Source organism: Eulemur rufifrons, chromosome 3, assembly GCF_041146395.1.
Source record: "Eulemur rufifrons isolate Redbay chromosome 3, OSU_ERuf_1, whole genome shotgun sequence".
NCBI classification, from domain to species: domain Eukaryota; kingdom Metazoa; phylum Chordata; class Mammalia; order Primates; family Lemuridae; genus Eulemur; species Eulemur rufifrons.
The window spans coordinates 44,616,495-44,634,856 of NC_090985.1; the positions used below are offsets into that span (position 1 = coordinate 44,616,495).

At 39.8% G+C, this 18,362-nt stretch overlaps 1 protein-coding gene across 2 annotated transcripts in view; it reads left to right on the top strand.

The window, feature by feature from the left end:
• The window catches only part of SAMD12 (sterile alpha motif domain containing 12), a 368,686-nt gene that overhangs the window by 31,729 nt on the left and 318,595 nt on the right, over positions 1-18,362 (top strand). For both annotated transcript variants that reach the window (XM_069466055.1, XM_069466056.1), the window contains exon 2: positions 6,056-6,234. In XM_069466055.1, coding sequence (XP_069322156.1) covers positions 6,056-6,234 — 179 coding nt within the window. The remainder of the gene's footprint in view (positions 1-6,055; positions 6,235-18,362) is intronic.

The window sequence follows — 18,362 nt, forward strand, 5'->3', positions numbered from 1 at the left end:
CGAGACATATATTTATATTACATTTGTTGTATTTTCATGTTGAGTCATCAATGATCTAATACTCATCAACACATTCCCATTCATTCATGTGAAACTTTTTGTAAATGATCTAGGCACCTAAGGTCTCCAGCTGAGCAAGGGAGTTTTTTCTTCAGGTCTTCACAGTGTCATCTGGATTAATTCTACCTTTGATAAGTGTTTCTTGGTAACAACATGTATTCCTAATGCACATCTTCCTTGCTAAGCTATTGCTATCCTTATTTAGTTTCTAAGTCATAATGGGTGTTATGAAACCTAGAGCAGAATATGTTGCTAGGATTTCAAGACTACTTTTCTTCCTTAAGAAGAGCTAAGCAATCATGTTATTGGTTAAAATGGAATCATGCCATTTTGCAGTGGTTCACCTGAAAGTTATAGAAGACCTAACAGTGGCTTAATAAGCAGGAAATTATTTTTCTCACATAGTATCAAATCCAGAGGTGGGCAATTAAGGACATGGTTTGTGTAGCCCAGTGATGTCAGAGCCAATGTTAGCCTCTTGCCTTTCTCTCATGTTTGCAGCTCTGTAGTGACAACATGTCTGTAGCAGCTCTAGATGTCACTTCTGCATTTAAGGCAGAGAGAAAAGAGAACGGTGGTTATCAAGATCTGTCCTTCTCTTTTTCAGTTCCAGAACTTTTTCTTTCCCATCAAACTTCTGTCTATGTCCTCTAGGGAAGAATCTGTCCACAGCCACTTGTAGCTGCAAGGGAGGCTGTAAAATCGAGTATTTGGCTTTGTAGCCATATTGCAGGAGGTGGCAAGGAGGAGAGTATTGGCAATGTGTAGCCAATTTAAATGTCTCCTAAAAAGAGTTGCAGAGCTTTTGTAATGCTCAGATGACTTCTGAAGATAGTCTCTGCTGAATTTGAATCCAGAATATAATGATTGAGCACCTCCATTAATTAAACAGATATTTGGAGAGTATCTGCCATGCATATATTATGTGAGGGAGGTTTGAAAGAAGGGCCATGTCCTCCAGGAGCTTTGTCTCTAGCTAGAAGCAAGACACATACATGAAATGTTAAACAACCTGTCTCAGTTCTAATAACTAACAATGGGGATTGAAGTATATTTGTTTCTAAGGTCATTAATTCTTTTAGCAACATTTATTAGGTGTTGAATATGTACAACTATTTAGGCTTTGCAGGTACACAGATGAATAGGACAGTCTCTGCACATGGCAGTCAAGTAAATCAGTAGTTACAGGAAAGCTCTATGGTTCTGTGATTTAACATATTTTCGGTGAATTACACATTAGATTGGAAGCAACTTTTATTTGCTCTTTGGAAAAATATGTTACTCACAAGAAGGGAATAGCAGTGAGTAGGATTGAATCTCAGTACCTTTCCATCATATCTATGCTTATTCTATGAACAGTGATTGAGCACCTACTGTGAGTTAGTTACTTGGCTACACACTAGGTTTGTAAAGCTCAATAAGAAGTAGTCACTTGCTTCCTAGGGGTCCTAATCATCTAGTAGGAAGATGTGTTAATAAATACTTGCAATGCATGGTATAGATACACACGTACACATGCATACAGATCTAATAAGAAAAAGAGGTGAATTGTCAACATTGCTTAGGAGGATATATTGGGCGTAAGATTAGTTAAATCTTCATGGTGGGGAAAAAGAGATAATTAATATTCCTAAAGGGGTTATCCATGCAAATAAGGGAAGGGAAATGTATATTATGTAAAAAGAGGAGTTCTGTCAAAGCAATGAAGCACAAAACACTTCAGGGAGCTGCTAGCTCTTTCTACATGATGCAGTGGAGGTACAACATTGCAGAAGCCAGTTCATCCTAAGGGACTATTGGGAGTGTTTGCACAGTATCTCTATTCAAGGCAAAGCTCAGAATAAAGGAACATTCAACTTGAACAAGGCTTCATCCCTTGTTTCACGACAGAGTGTGGTGTGGGCGGGCATTGGCAGGACTGGAAAGTTGGGTGACTTCCTGGTGAGTAAGACCCCTTGTTCTTTGGAATGAATGTGGTGATGCCAGTGCATTGCTCAGGTCTTTTGGCATCATGGTGAAGAGACAAAATAAGGCGTGACACTTTGTTCCTGATAGTCTGTTACGGTAACCTAACTCACATGAGAATGGCAGGCCCCCAGAGGCCAGGCCCACGAGAGCAGGGCTCACTTCCGGCACCCAGCAACCGAAGCCCTGCTTCTGCCTGTCAGGCTGGGACCTGTTTTGGAGAACTTTTTCTTTACAGGAAAATTCTGAAGTAAGCTGATACTGTCGAGCTATCATTATTATCCCTTTAGGAAAAAAATAAAAAGAAAAAGAAAAAAAAAAAGAAAACACATTCTAACTGAAAATTATGATGAGATTATTGATAAACTCTCAAGCCTTTATCTTTTTTTTTTTTTGACCACCAAGTAAAATAGAGGAAGAAACTCTCAAATCTTTAAATAAAAATATCTTTTGAACTACTCTTTCTATTTATGGAGGCGGTAGGGAGTTGAAATGAGAGGGGGTGGGAGGCTTTTTTTTTTTTTTTCAATTTTATTTTTGATTGTGGTAAAATATATATAAAAAATTTATTATTTTAACCATCTTTAAGTGCTCAGTTCAGTGGCATTAAGTACATTCACACTGTAACCGTCACCATGATCCCTCTCTAGTGCATTTTCATTATCCCAAACTGAAACACTACACCCAGAACTCACCAATAACTTCCCGTTTTCTCTCCCCCAGCACTGGATAACCACTGTTCTATTTTCTATCTCTATGGATTTGATTGCTCTAACTACCTCGTATAAGTAGAATCATACAATATTTGTCCTTTTCTGTCTGGTTTATTTCACTTTGCATAATGTCTTCAAGGCTTGTCCATGTTGTAGCATGCATCAGAATTTCCTTCCTTTTACAGGCTGAAAGATATTGTATGTATGTCATTTTGTGTATCCATTCATCCATCCATGGGCATTTGGGTTGTTTCTACCTTTTGACTATTATGAATAATGCTGGTATGTACATGAGTATACAGATATCTACTTGAGTCCCTGCTTTCAGTTCTTTTGTGTATATATACCTAGAAGTTGAATTGTTGGATCAAATGGTAATTCTGTGTTTAATTTTTTGAGAACCCACTGTGTACTTTTCCACAGGGGGTATATCACTTTGCATTCCCACCAGCAATACACCTGGTTTCCAATTTCTGGGAGGGTGGGGTTTTGCACATAAAAAAAAAAAAGATGATGCCTTCAAAAGGGCATCTCAAAACATTGCTGAAATTGTACATTTGCAAAGAAAAATTTCTGTTGCATTTTTAAGAGCAATGTTTGTGAAATCCATTTTAGTTTTTAACTCTTCGTTTCAAAAAATTCAATATTAGTGATATTCAAATTAAATAAAAATGGCACTTCAGTAAAGACCACAAGCTGCCTGCAGTGTCAATTCAATAGCTAGAAATCTGTCAGGCACAGGAATGGTTGGGAAGATCAGGGAAACAAGAAGAGGGTCTTGAAGCTGACCCATGAGCTGCTGAGCCCATTAAATTGAGTAAATAACGACAGTGAAAACAGGCGGGGTAGTGATGAGGATAGAAAAGCGACAGCAAACAGGGGCACCTTTTACATGATGAGCAAAGAGATGGAGGTCACACCTTGTAAGAGGCCACTGGAAAGTGGCTTGATTTGTAAATATTAAGGACATGAAATTTCAGGGAAAACAAAGCAAAACCTGTCAGAAATGGTTTTAAATAAATAAGCCCAGGCACAAAAACCTAAATCAACTACTGGCTTTGCAGTTGAAGGAGGGAACAGCTATGGAGGATTAAAATATTTGTGTGAAGAATAAGGCTACGTGGGTAGAAAGTCAAAAACCTGGACCATGTCAGCTGTTTATAGATATCTTACGTTTTGAAAGCCAAGTATTTACTAGCATAGAAAAGCTTCCTTCTGGTTTAAGATCAGGTAAAAAGAGGGGATTTCTGGTTCATTCTCCAGCTACTGGTTCATTCTACAGCTGAACAAGTGTTTCTGAAATGTCTATTATGTGCCAGTGTCTAGATTGGGGAGTGGAGGTCATGGAGATAGAAAAGGGATGGTACCTGCCCTCCAGGAGCTTACAGTGGGGCTAGGTGAGGCAGACAGATCAATTAGGTCATCATCCTCGATACCATGAGGAAGATGAAGCACCAGAGGACTGTGTGCATGAGGGGGCATAGCCAAGGAGTTCTTGCTCTGGTAGCCAGAGATTCCTAGAAAGCTTTCTGAAGAAAAGGTCTGGGCTGACACAGGGTGAGTAGAAGTCAGCTTCCCAAAGAGAAGATGGTAGGACTGGGTGTAATAGAACTTCTTTCTAGGTTGAGGGACCAGCCTGAGCAAAAGGAAAGGAAGAATGAGAGTCTGATTTGGTAGGGAGGTGATGGGGGAAGAGAGCACGTGGTCTTGGAGGCTACCAGCAGTTCAGTGGCCTTCCTAGGCCATAAATTCCAAGTCAGAAAGCAGCAGGGGTAACGCTGGAGAAAAAGATCAAGGCTACGTGTTTATCTTATCCTCATTAATGAATCCATCCCATGCCAATCCCCCATCTTTCTGCTGCAAGATGAAAACCAGAAGCCTGTAGCTCTAGATGCTACAAAGAGACCCAGGTTTAGGATAAAGGTGATATTATAGATAGCAGAATGGAAAGATTTAAAAAAATCAGGGTACTTAATGACACTACTGAGCTGTGAAATCAGCTAAATCTGAACTTGTCCCATTACAGGATTTCCTGTTGTGAAAGGGAATAATTTCCCTTACTGTTTAATCCAGTGTGGATTTATCTGTCTGTAACCTGAAATCAGGTACATCCTGAGTGATCCATGATTTTTGTGACTTTCTGCAGACACCTGTATGACATTTTGCAATTATAACCTCTTTGAGCCTCATTTCCCTTATCTGTGAAATGAATATAATTATGTCTGTTTTTCATGAAGATTATTTGATATCCATAACAAAGCCTGAGAGAAGAGACATGCACTAATGAATACATGTTGAGTGCCTACTGTGCACCATGAAATAGGTTGGTCTTTGGTTTTAGGAAATTTAGAGACTAGAAATGTACCATGTCCAGACAAAATGTCAGAAATAAGATCACATGTGTGTGGACCTTTGTACAATCAGTGTGTATAAATCATTCAGTATTTTCTGGACACTCACTATTCCAGGCCCAAGATCTAATGTGAGGTAGGTACAGGGTGGGGATCAAAAAGGGAAAGGAAAAGCGTATTTGAAGAACTGGTGTTTAAACCAAAACCTGAAAGTGAGGTGTTAGGTGAAGAATGGGGAAGAACATTGCAGGCAAAGAAACATGTACAAAGCTCAGTAGGTGGGAAGGAACTTGGTGTGTTCAAGGAAGAGAAAAGGAAATGTGTGGCCAGAGTGTCATGAACAAGAGAGAGCTATCCACTGTGGTTTTTCCTTCTTTTCCATGTAGAAGTGAACTCGGTTTTAAAATCATTAGTTCTTGTGTCTTCCTCTTCTATTAGATTATGAATTTTTTGAAGGGTAAATCTGACATATGTAAATACATGTTTCCAGAATCTGACCCAGGGATGGCACATAGTAAGTGCTCAGTAAATATTGGTTGAATGAATGTGAGAGCGTACAGAATGGAGAATATTCAGAGGAGGGAAAAGGGAGCACTTTTCAGATGGAGGCAGAGATGCCGGCTAAACCGCAGGGGTTGAAATAATTGCGTGTGTGGGAGGCAGCAAAGGAGTTGCCTGATTTGGTATTCTCATCTGTAATGTGGAGATTCGTAACTTGCTCAGAGTCAAGCAACTCGGAATTGATGGTTTCTGGATTTGCACTGAAGTCTTTCCGATTTCTGAGCTCAGGGTTTCCCACTATGCCATGCTCCCTCCTCACCATATTATTTCCTGTAGTTATCACACCACCCTTCCACTCGCAGATGCCTTGTTTCTTCCCACTTAGGCCTGATGAAATATTTTCTGTCATGGACACTTTCTTTCTATGATTTGTTTTCTGAGTTCTATTTGTTCCTCTTTTCCTAGCTCTCCACTGCGGTTTGAATCCACGGGGTATTGATCACCCTGCCCGGGCCGAAGGTATTAAACTGCAGATTGAAGGTGAAGGTGTGGAATCTCAATCCATTAAAAACAAAAATTTCCAGAAGGTGCCTGACCCTAAAGGAACCCCCAAGCGACTGCAGGCAGAAGCTGAGACGGCAAAGGTGGGTAATATTCCAATTAATTAAGCTACAGCTTTGATACGCTGTGGTCCAGCCACAGAAAAGAACTGAGAGTGCTTTCACCAATTACCATGTATCTTGGGTTAAGTGAATGCTGCCTCTTGAAGATAAGTTAGAATAAATGAAAATATTAACTGCATTCCCTTTGGCACGGAACTGAAACACATTTGTGGCCAGTCTTAGGGCATGAGGCTTTGAGCTATGGGTAATAGAGAACGCCTTGGACTTAAAGGTAAAAGAGTCATCTGCCAGGCTCAGATTTACCACTTTATGATGTTGGGCAGGTCATGTAACTGAGTTTCAGATTTTTCATCTACAGAATGGGAATCATAAAAACAACCTCTCCATTGTTGAGCAAATCAAATGATTTCATGCACGTGGAAGGAAGCATTTTATAAAAGCCCAAATACTGCATGACTGTGAGAGGCTTTTGTTTATGGACACTGTTAATTAAGAATAGCTGATATTTTATGAAATATGTATATTCCAGTTCCTATTTGAAGGACTCTTGATATTCTGGCTTTTTGTGTCCCTGTAACAATCCTATGAAGCAGAAAATAGTAAGTGGGACCCTGATTAATGGAAGATAAAATTGTTCTATTTTGCTGTAGGATATTTAGTTCTCTTTAGTCTTTAGCCTAAATGTAGATACCATGAAACTGACAGAACACTGGTAAAGATATACTGAAACATGGGTTTTGGGGGGTAGGTAATTCATTAATAAGGATAGCCTCTTATTAAGGGTTTCTACAATGGAATTGGCACTATATAGATTTTTGTCTGAAATCAGTGAAGATGTTCATGTTGAGGGCACAGTGGTGAAGATGTTTATATTAGTTTTCCCCTTGGAAATTAAGGAAATGAAACTTCACGTGACATTTGGTTTCTCCTCCTTTGTGTATTCCCTGCAAGAGAATCTCTTTTCAAATGTTTGATGAGTGAATGAATATATGCATGCCTTGGAAAGCAAATGTAAGCACTTAAGAAAAATTGTAAGGGAAAAGGTCACTTTGCTGCTGTACAATAACAACCTCTCTTCTCCTCCAAGTAATGTCTTCCAAAATCAAATGTGAATTTTTTCTTGCTTTATCTAGAGTTTTGAATAATTACCATGATTACTTCTCTTCTTTAGTGTGAATAACTAAAAATTGTTGACATTAAGTGTGTGGGGGGGGGGGGGGGGTAGGCAGTGGGAATGATTGCCAAGGAAGATATTATAAGTATTTTGCACTAGATATTTTACCTGAGAGAAATTGCACTTCATAGGAAATTGGTTGATTGTTGAAGTTTGGTTTGTGAGAAAAGTTGGAAACAAGTGAACCCTGTTAAGATATCTAAGCCTGATCAATCTGTGCTACCACACAGGCATCTTGAATGAGCCAAGAAAAACATCTTAAAGGTCTTTTTTAGGAAGATAAATAGTTTCTCTGAGTAAGCTATTTTCAAAAAGGTGCTTCAAATATTAAAAATTATAGTAGAGAGAAAGTAAAAAATGACGTATTTCTGATTTTTAATTCAACTTTAATTAAATATCTCTAGATTATATCCCCTTTCAAATAGATTGGTAATATAAACAATTTGATTCAAATCTGATATGATTTGATTACTTCTGAATTATTTTGAATATGTGATATTGTAGTAAATCCTGAAGTTTTATGTCAGTTGTACTTTGCCTTGGCCTTTGGATCACTTTATAGTTGTTTTACTGAAAACATACTTCACTGAGAATAGGGATGTCTATAATGAGCCTTTCTTCAAGAATAGATCGCATATTGGAAATCAGATTCATGTGAGTTTATCTAAATCATCTACAGTGAGCCCTCCACCCCAAACAAATGAGGTTAAAAGGGGAGATTCTAGGTTTTTTCACACTGCCATCATATTCAGGGGTGAATGGACCTAGAAGCTTTAGTAAAGCTTAGACAAAGTATTCATCCACTTTGCCACAGAGGACTAGGTGACAATGATGGTTGCTAGGGGGAACAGGGTTAAAAGTATTGTATTGTGATTACTATGGATGCCAGAAGCATCACAGACCCTGACATTTCTGTACCACAGACAATATGAACTTGTTTTTTGCACGTACAAACACATTTACATTTTGTCTTCTGTTGCATTTATTTAGAGGGCTAGTGGAGTTGTTGAGCCACCTTTTCCCCCCCTTGGGTATATAATTGAACCTTGGGTAACTTCATCTACTCCAAACTTACCTAAAAAAGAAAACCTCTCTGGCTGGAAATGCATGCATTTAAAGCCATTCAGTAATGTAAATTGGTACTGCTTTTTGGGAGGACTGTTCGATAGTAGGTATCAAAATTTTAAGTGTGTGTAATTTGGGGGCCAATAATTCCCTCTCTAGAAACTTGTCTTAAGGAAATAATCCATCCAGATGTACAAAGATGGCTGCAAGAGAAAAACATTGGAAATAGCCCAAATGTCCATTCATAGCACACTGGCCAAAGAAACAGGGTCTGTTAATGCAATGGAATAGAATTCTTTCTTTGTAAGGATGCATGAGACCTATATGTATGTATGTGGGAAAAGTAGGTAATAATATTTTAAAGTAATGAGGGGATGAGAAGGTGAGGTTATAGCACAGTGTGCATAGTCTGTTCTCATTTATGTAAAAATTTCGTTCTCAGTATAAAGGCATCACTGACTCTGGGAGGGTTTACTCCACAATTTGAGCAACGGTTTATATCTGGAGATGAGATTATGGGGAAAACTTTCACTTTCTGAACTTCAGTTTTGTTTGACTTTTTAAAAAGATTTGCATTCTTTTAAGTATATTGACTTCAAAGCCCTTTTTAGATTGCCCTATTAACTTTAGTAGCTTAACCACAACTTTTCCTGTTTACTGGGTTAGTGTGATGCCTTTTAAGGTGCTGAATTTCCTTTCATGACTTCTTATTCTTGCTGCGGAGTTTATTTGTCAAAGGAATGAATTATCCAGGGGTCTTTTTTGCCCACATGTGCCTTGGGTGGTGGAAGCTATCTGATGTGGTGCTTTTGCATTTATCTCTACCTGAACTCTGGGATTCAATAGCTCCTACCAGGTGTTACTTTAATGTTTCAGTTTGACATTCTGCCTGCTTACTTCTGACTGATTATGCAAATCCAGTCCCCCCAGTTGCACTTTCCTGTATGCAGACTTCACACAGGAAACCTGGTGCCAGCTCCTTGTTGTGCCTTTGGGCCTTGCCACTTTAAGCCTGGCCATGTTGGGCTTTGAAACCAATCCCTCAGCACACCACCTGTTCCAGATCCCCAACAGGCAGAGGGAGCTTTGTGCCTCTTCGCTGCTGTGGATTTCTGACATCTAGTGTTTTCTTTTCCTTGATTTCAAGTTTGGTCTTATATAAATTTAAAAATATTCAATACTTTCTTGTATCTTTACGCAATAATAGAGCCTGAGGGATGATTGTATCATGTGCTTAATCTGCCATGTTGACCCTGAAATTTGTGTGCTTTCAGGATTACAAAATGTGTGTTTATATCCATATCCATTCTAGGAAAAATAATTCTTCTTGCTTCCCTGCCTTAGAAAGTGATATTTTGGGACCATTATCCCCAGTTCCTCAAAAGACTCAGAACCCTAATTCCAGAAAGAGGTTGTCTCTGCCACGAGTTGCCTCCAGCTCTTTTAAGTCTTATTATTGGGGAGCATTCAGTCTAGTTGAAAAAAAAATGAATCCATTTGAAATGTGGATCTGCAGAAGATTTTTACCAACATGAGTCCTAAATGCCTGTGAGTGCTCAGAAATCCAGAGAGAGAATACGCATGCCATGCCACAGCTGTAGTTACAAGTTCAAATGCAAGAACTATGTTTACTTAGCTTTACAGGAGAGTACAAGGCAAGAGAATACATAGGCACCACTCAATTCCATCTCATTGGAGGCCCAGAAGTTATCCAAGTACACAGCTTCTTTCGACTCATCACCCACACAGGGGCATGTACAGCTGCCACAGACAAGAGTCCAGGTGAGGATGGGTCTCTTTGACACAGAGGAGGTACAGCCTCTTTTTCTCACCAGTCTTCTCTACCACTCTAGTTAAGTAGGCCCAAGGCCAAGTCACAGCTCCTGTAGAACAGGTGTAGTTCTACATAGCAGCTTCCAAAGAAACAGCCCTGTGAGAGACTGAGGTCCTTCTCAGACAGGCCCAGCCCTGAGCTTAACGAACCCTTTACTCACAGAGCAGTTAGGACAAGAGGGCAAGAGAGGGAATTCGAGCATGAGTAGAACTTGACCTGTGCTGTGAAGTATGGGGAAAATTCCATTATATGGCACTAAGAATGGAGAGTACCCTTAGCAATGAAGTCTACTTGAGCCAAACTAGAGTAGCAGAGATGTTCAGGCATGTTCGACATCAGTCTCTTAGAGTCAAGGTTTCTGTTGTGAAAATTGAGGCCAGAATAGAAGGTTAGGGCCAAGCTATATAGGATTTGAATGCTGGGATGAGTAGCATGGATTTACTTTCTACCCACATTGTTCAATATCACATAAGGATATTTAAATTTATTAAAATTGAACAAAATGAAAAAAATACTACTTTGGTCATAGCAACCACATTTCAAGTACTCAATCACCACATGTGTCTAGGGACTACTGTTTTGGATAGCATGGACATAGAACACGGCTGACATGGCAGAAAGTTCTATTGATGGCACGGCTCTAATCTGGGGGAAACCACGGATGTTCTCTGGGTACAGGAATAAGATGGAAAATGAAATTGTGTTGACATTGTCTCTGATCCTTGCCGGTGGGCTTGGGTGGACATGTACTTCAGTCATTAAAAAAACCAAAGAAAATCGAAACGTCCTGGGAATGTGTTTTGAAAGTGATGTTCCCCAATGCTCTGATGGTTGGAATTTGAGTTTCCATGGCAACTCTGGCTATGGAATAAGATCATCCCATCAGTCAGCAATATCCTGGCTGATTCCTATCTTGGAATTCTGGGATATGTCCTCACCAGGAGCCTAAACACAACATTGGGAAATTAGAAACACTTCTAGACTTGATTTTTCTAGGTGCTCACAAGGAAACTCCTTGCTACGTTTTTTGCCTGTTAAATAAGGGTTTCATAAGGTTGATAGTCCTTACTATTTCCCTGCCATCATGCTAATTCCTGGAGTCAGAGATCTTTGGGTGTCTCTTACATTTCATGGCTTCCCCATACCTCTCCTTTATAAAATCTCTTTTCCCATTTTATAGCTGAGAAACCTGAAAATTTAAGTGACTCACCAAAACTTAGTTTCTGATTAATAGCTGGAGGAAGATGTAACTCTAAGTCTAATGGCTCTAAATTCAGGGTTTTTATTCCCCTAACATGAAACGTATAAATGATCTATTTATTTGAGAAGAAAATACAGTCTGTTACATTGAGAATCTGGCCAACTAGGCAAAAAAGAAGAGGTTAAAATGCTGCATGTATTCTTTACCCCTCAGGGAGAAACACAGCAAATCTTGATTGCTGCATTATATAACGGCAAAGCAATGCCAGCATCTGAAACAGTGAATAATTGCCTGCACTTGGCTTTGGGATGCATTATGTGAATCTTTGGCAGCAGATAGCCTTTTCTCATTAGGCTAATATTAGATTTAGTTTGTATTTCTTTGGCACAGAGTTAAGGGAGCTGGCTTGGAACTTGGTGCTGGAGGCAGGAGGAGGAGAAAGCTGGGAGCTTTGGATAAGCCACAGGCGGATAAATGAGAGTTGACTGCAGGGCGACGGTAGACGTTTGTAACAATGTACAGGAGCCATTAATCTGGGATTAAAACAGAAAGCTAAAAGGACTCAGACTTAGGTTAAAAGATGAAGGGTGGATTTTACTTAACCTTGATCAAATTACATTGCTCAGCTGCCTCTGAGAAGGTCTATGGCAATTTGGGGATAGAATGATCTAATTCTTGGCTATCTCTGTTTCTTGGCTCGAGGAGCAGAAGTGTCTCCAAATAAAGCTGCCAACCCAGGATAATGTCACCAATGATAGGAAAGGACATAATGCATGAGAAACATAATGAGCACATACTTTGTTAAGAATTCTCATAAGGGTCAGAACAAGAGAGTCCAGCAAGAGTGACTTCATGCTATGTGAGTTCAAGGGCCCCAGTACATTGACATTGGGTACTTGGACAGATCTCAGAAGAAGCTACAGTAAATTTATATTTGGAGAGGTAAACGTTTCTTACTAACATGTTAAACTCTGAAAAATAGGGTATATTTAAGTCATAGATTCCTTGTATAATCAACAAAGAAGAAAACCTAGGGAGTATCTGACTATCTAATTTATTTTACAGGTAAGAGAGATAAGACTCAGATAAGATTAAATGACTTCTCCAAGATCTTGAGGCCAGTAGTGTCACAGTCCAGCCTGAAACACAGCTCTTCTGTTACGTGATCTGTCCTTTTCACTCTTTTGTGCTGTCCAGTCTATATGCAATCACAGGAGCTTGGAGCCATTTAGTTAATGGTGCTTTTCTGGTGGACTGAGACCTTTGTGCCATTTTAGGATGCAAATTGGAGGGCGGGATTCAGGGAGGTGGATCAGAGCCTACCAGATTCATTTGAGTTTGCCCACTTCAACTAGTAAATTTTTAAGGTAATTCTCTCTGGAGGTTGTTGGTACTTGCTATTCCTTCTGCCTATAAGGTTCCTCCCCTCGATCATTGTGCAGCTGGTTCCTTGTCATTTAGGTCCCAGCTCAAATGTGCCTCTTCAAGAGTCCTTTTCTGACCACCCTAATTAAATTAGTCCCCAGTCACACTCTCTGACATCAGTTGTTTTGATGTCCTCCATAGAACTTATTCTGGTCTGAAATCATCTTGTTTATTTTCTGTCTCCACTGGAATTTCAACTCGTTGAGAGCAGTGATCTTGTCTATCATGTTCATTGCTGTAACATCAATGCCTGTTACTGTGTCTAGCACATAATCAAGATTAAATTTTTGATAAATGAATGAATAAATCAGTTCATGTGATTGCCTATGGGTTTTCTTTTTTGCCTCATAGTTATTTCGTTATCTTTAGCTTCTCTATAAGTAAGCAGAAGGATAAATCCTGCTGGGTCCTCTAATGGTTGACCATATCAGGGGAATGCTTTTCTGCACTGGTGGGTACAAGTGGTATGTCGTCCATAGGGTGAATGAGGGATACTTCCATAACTACTCTATCACCCTTCATCCTCAAAAAGTCTAGGTTGTCCCTAAGACCAGGCAGATACCTGATTACAGTCTGTGGCAGTCATTCCAAATTCCACTTAGATCCACCCTCCAGGTTAGGGCCCTGTGATCTCTGCTACCCTCTAGGGTTGGCCAAGACTCCAGATGGCAAGGCTCCTTCACCCTCTTCTGTAGCTCTGTTCAGGGGCCTTAGTGTAAGCATCAGCTCATTCCCCTGATTTCTACCCCATCTCCCTGATCTAGTCAAAATTTTAAGGACATGGAAAGCAGCTTCTTCTCTTTAAATTATTAGGAACTCCTGACTTAAAGGGAAAAATCGGGCCACCAGGTAAAACCTGACACATTATTTCCAGCGCTGTAAGAAATAGAAATAGTTTTCAGATGTTGCTTTCACACCTGGCCATAGATATATACTGTCTTAGCTTGAGCTGCTATAACAAAGTACCATAGACCGAGTGGCTTAAGCAATAGTCTGAAGGCTGGAAGTCTGAAGACTGGAAATTCCCAGGCCGATTCGGTTCCAGTGAGGGTCCTTTCCCTGGCTTGCACCTTCTCACTGTGTTCTCACATGGCTTGCACCTTCTCACTGTGTTCTCACATGGCAGAGAGTACGCAGGTCTCTTTTCCTCTTATATAGATGCTAGTTCCATCATGAGGGCCCCATCCTCATGATCTCGTCTAAACCGAATTACCTTTCAAAGGCCCCACTTCCAAATACCATCCCACTGGGGGTTAGGGCTTCAACCTATGAATTTTAGGGGGCACACACATTCAGTTTAAGACATCTACACATTGAGTATCCCTTATCCAAAATGCTTGGGACCAGAAGTGTTTTGGATTTTGGATTTTCTTTTTTCTTTTTGGATTTGAGAATATTTGCTTATATATAATGAGATATTTGGGAGATGGGATCCAAGTCTAAGCATGAAATTCTTTTATGTTTCATATATTCCATATTTACATAGGTTGAAGGTAATTTTATACAGTGTTTTTAATATTTTTGTGCCTGACACAGTTTTGACTGTGCGTTGACTGCAACCTGTCATATGAGGTCAGGTGGATTTTCTCCACTTGTGGTGTCATGTCCGTGCTCAAAGTTTCAGATTTGGGAACATTTTGGATTTTAGATTTTCAGACTAAGGATGTTCAACCTGTATCAAATATGTATTTTGGCCAAATGCCAAATGGCTGAGTATTAAATCACTATTTGGCCGAAGTTGAGTATCACTATCATAAAATGAATGTTTGGCATACAAGAATAAATCTGAAATATTAATAAGAATACCTATTTATTACAACTTAATTAAAATTATACCAGTATATTTTTTTAGAAATTGGCTTAGTAGAGCAGCGGTAATAATTTCTCAGAGCTGTCAGCTCCTGTGGTTTTTATATTGCACATTTGTGATTTTGAAAACATGCTCTTTTTCAACTGAGGTTAGTGAAGGAGCAAAATATGCTTTTGTCAAGCTCTGCCATGACAGGGACGGTGCTAATGGTGATATTCCCCCCAGTTCATTCCTCCTCTCCAACAATAACTAAAGATAAAGACATCACTCCTGGACTTGCCATCTTGTTGATGGCTGTGATGCAGTTTCATTGAAATAGTCTCATAAATTAAAGCTTTGGGCTGTACTTGAAGAAGGTGATTTGTTAAAATTCTCAAAATCCAGCTTAATTTTTCTGCTATGCTTTGTGTTTTTTTAATTCTTAAGCAATGTTCTCACAATATTCACGTAAAACAACACTCTCCACCCAGCAACCAGAATGATCTTGTTAATGTGTGAGTCAGATCATGTCATTCTTCTCAAAATCCTCTAACCGTGCCCCATTTTTCTCAAATTAGAGCCAAAGTCCTTTCAGTGCCTTGCCAGGCCCTGCATGATCTGTCCCCTGGTGAGTCCCTGGTGTCATCTGCTGCTATGTTCTTCCATGCTCAGGCTGCTCCTGGTTCAAACCCGTCCCCTCCCCATCTCGGTGCCTGTGTACCAGCTGTTCCCTCTGCCTCGATCCTCTTCACTCAGGGAACACAAGCCATGTTCCTTCATCTCCTTCAAATCTGTGCTCCAGCATGATCCTCTCAGTGAGGCTGCAACAGGCAATTCTGTTTAAATATCAGCCTCTTTCCCAAGGCCCCTGCTCCCCTGACTCTTTGCTGTAATTTTTTTCTGCATTGACACTTACCACTTTTTAAAACAACATGTAATATTCTTACTTATTATGCTTATTTTATGTCACCATCTACTAGAGTGTAACCTCTGTGTGAGGCAGGACCCCTTTTGTTTAATGACATATCCCTAAGACTCACCACCATTCCTGGTACCTGGAAGGGGCTCAGCTATTTGTTGTTTACATGAATTCTTGTAATGATTAGTGTGCATTTAGTCTTCCTCTGGCTGGTAGGCTTATATACGTAAAACCAGACGAATTTTACTCTAGTTACATCTGGAATATCTACTTTTATTAGAAAGGGAATTTTCATAAGCAGCAATGAAACCAAAGGACTGTCGGGCATGGTAGCTTGAACCTGTGGTCCCAGCCACTTGGGAGGCGAAAGGCTCACTTGAGCCCAGGAATTTGAGGCCAGCCTGGGTAACATAGGTAGACCCCCTCTCTTTTTAAACAAGCAAGCAAGCAAAGAACAAAGGACATCCCTGTTTGTGTTATTTGATAATGTTACAATGAGTTAAATACGTCAACCTATATGATCAAATGATCATTCATTGCACACAGTTTGGGGTTGCCAAAAATGTAGTTGAAATGGCATTTGGCTACTTGGCCTGCCAAAAACCAAGGCTGAAGCCAAATCCTAACAGCATGTTTTGGCCAAATGACACAATTAAAGCTGAACTTCAGCACTTCTTTATACAATTGAGCAGTTTAGTTCCTAAATATTCACACGTCTAACTTGTGTACTGTATCACTAACCTATTTTGAGGGGAATAATACCAGCCTCTTCTCCTGTTGTACTAAATATACAAAGAGGGGTTAACCCTACACGTGCCTGGGTGGTAGTAACCTCTTAGCGTTTGTCAGTAACAGGCCAGAACTAGAACAAATAGAAGACAGAAAAACATCAAAGCCTGAATTGGTTATCAAGCAGAAAGTTTGTATAGAGGAGATGTGATTTTGCTATTTTTTAATTTCTTTTCAAATGATAGGAAAGAACACAGGGTCTGGGGCCTGGAGTCTGATCTCTGCCCTGCCACTTACTAGCTGCCTCATCTGAGGCCAATTCCTTGACCTCATCATCTGTCCAGTAGGAATAGTAATAGTCTCTACCTCGTGTGGTAGTTGTTAGGATCATTGGTATTTATACATACAGTGCTTAGAATGGCACCTGGCATATTGTAAGCACTATGTAAGTTTGCTACTATTCTTATTCCCATTATCATCGTTCTCCTCAGGAAACATTTTGGCAAGTGGATTGGGAATTATGTATGTATATATAATTAGCAGAGGATCCAAACTGGCTGCCTGTAGCCATATTGAATACACCAGCAAGTTTTGTTTGCCTACACAAACTTAAAGTTTAAATTATTTTTCAACAGTGGAGAAACCCAAAAATTTTTCATTTAAAAGCTCCAGATTTCTCACTTCTCTTAAAAAATTAACAGATCTGGAAATGATAAGCCTAAATTTGGAGTAGTCTAGAAGCTGCCCCTTTTAGATGGTTTTAGTTTGGTTCTGTCCATATCTGGCTTTCTTCATTCATGTTTCTTTCTAAGCTGCTATGGGCAGTTTAATTTATGACCCTTGGTGTATAGGATCCTGACATGGCATAAAAGGTATCATTAACCCTCTTCTATATAGTAAGAGCAGCTCTTATATCCTTAAAAATACACACATCATTCTGCATTCAAAGGTACATGTTAGGCTCCTTCTCTGGTGATACTGTATTGAGCAAGACAGAAGTGGTCCCTACCTTCATGGAGTTTCTATTCTATTTGGGTAACTGTATTGCGAACAAGTACTACCATGCAAATTCTAGTATGTATTTAGAAGGAAACCAACTGAGGTCTGAGAAGCTGAGATAGAAGATAAAGATGGAGTAGAGGACAGGGGAAGGAGGGAAGGAAGAGAAGGGAAGGGTGTTTACTGAGATGAAATCTAAATGTTTGAAAGGAGCAGCCATGCCGAAAGATGGGAACAAGAACATTCCATGGGCCTAGATCCTCCTGTGTAGAGACCCTCAAGTAGGAAAGAATATATCCTAGTCTGAATAGAAAGAAAGCTACTGTGGCAGGTTTTCAAATGGCTCAGGATGATACTGGAGAGAACATGTGGTTTCATCTGAATCTTAGTGCGATGGAAAATCAATGAAAGGGTTTTCATAGGAAGGGACTTAGAAGACCCAAGCTGCTCCTCAGAGAACTGATTAAAATCTAGCAAGAGTGTAAATGGAGAGAGTAGAGCATTATTGTAGTTCATACAGTTGAGAGATGATGGTGTCTTGGGCCAAGATGGTGTCAATAGAAATGGAGAGATTTATTTTGAAGATAGAATTGGTAAGACATGATTAGGTGTAAACTGTGAGGAAAAGGGAGGAATTAAGGATAACTCATAAGTTTTTGGTTTGAGAAGCTAACTGGATGCCGCCATTATATAGTAAGATTGGGAAAATTGGCAAGGGAGAGTGTGGCTAGGAGAAGCTTGGGAGAGGGGGGAATTGAAATTTTATTTTGACTGTGTTCATTTTGCAACTTCTGAGTTATATCAAAGAGAAGATGTCAAGTAGGCTGTTGAACTTGTGAATCCAGGATTCCAGGAGAGGTCTCAGCTAAAGATATGGATTAGAGGTTATATTTGTCACACAGGGGTGTGTGTGATAAAGTATGTAGGAGCCAAGGGGTTTCCATTGGTCCTTCCTCTAGGAGGTGGTGTCCCTTCCATGTCGCTGCTTCTGCTTGTTTGATGACTGTTATCCTT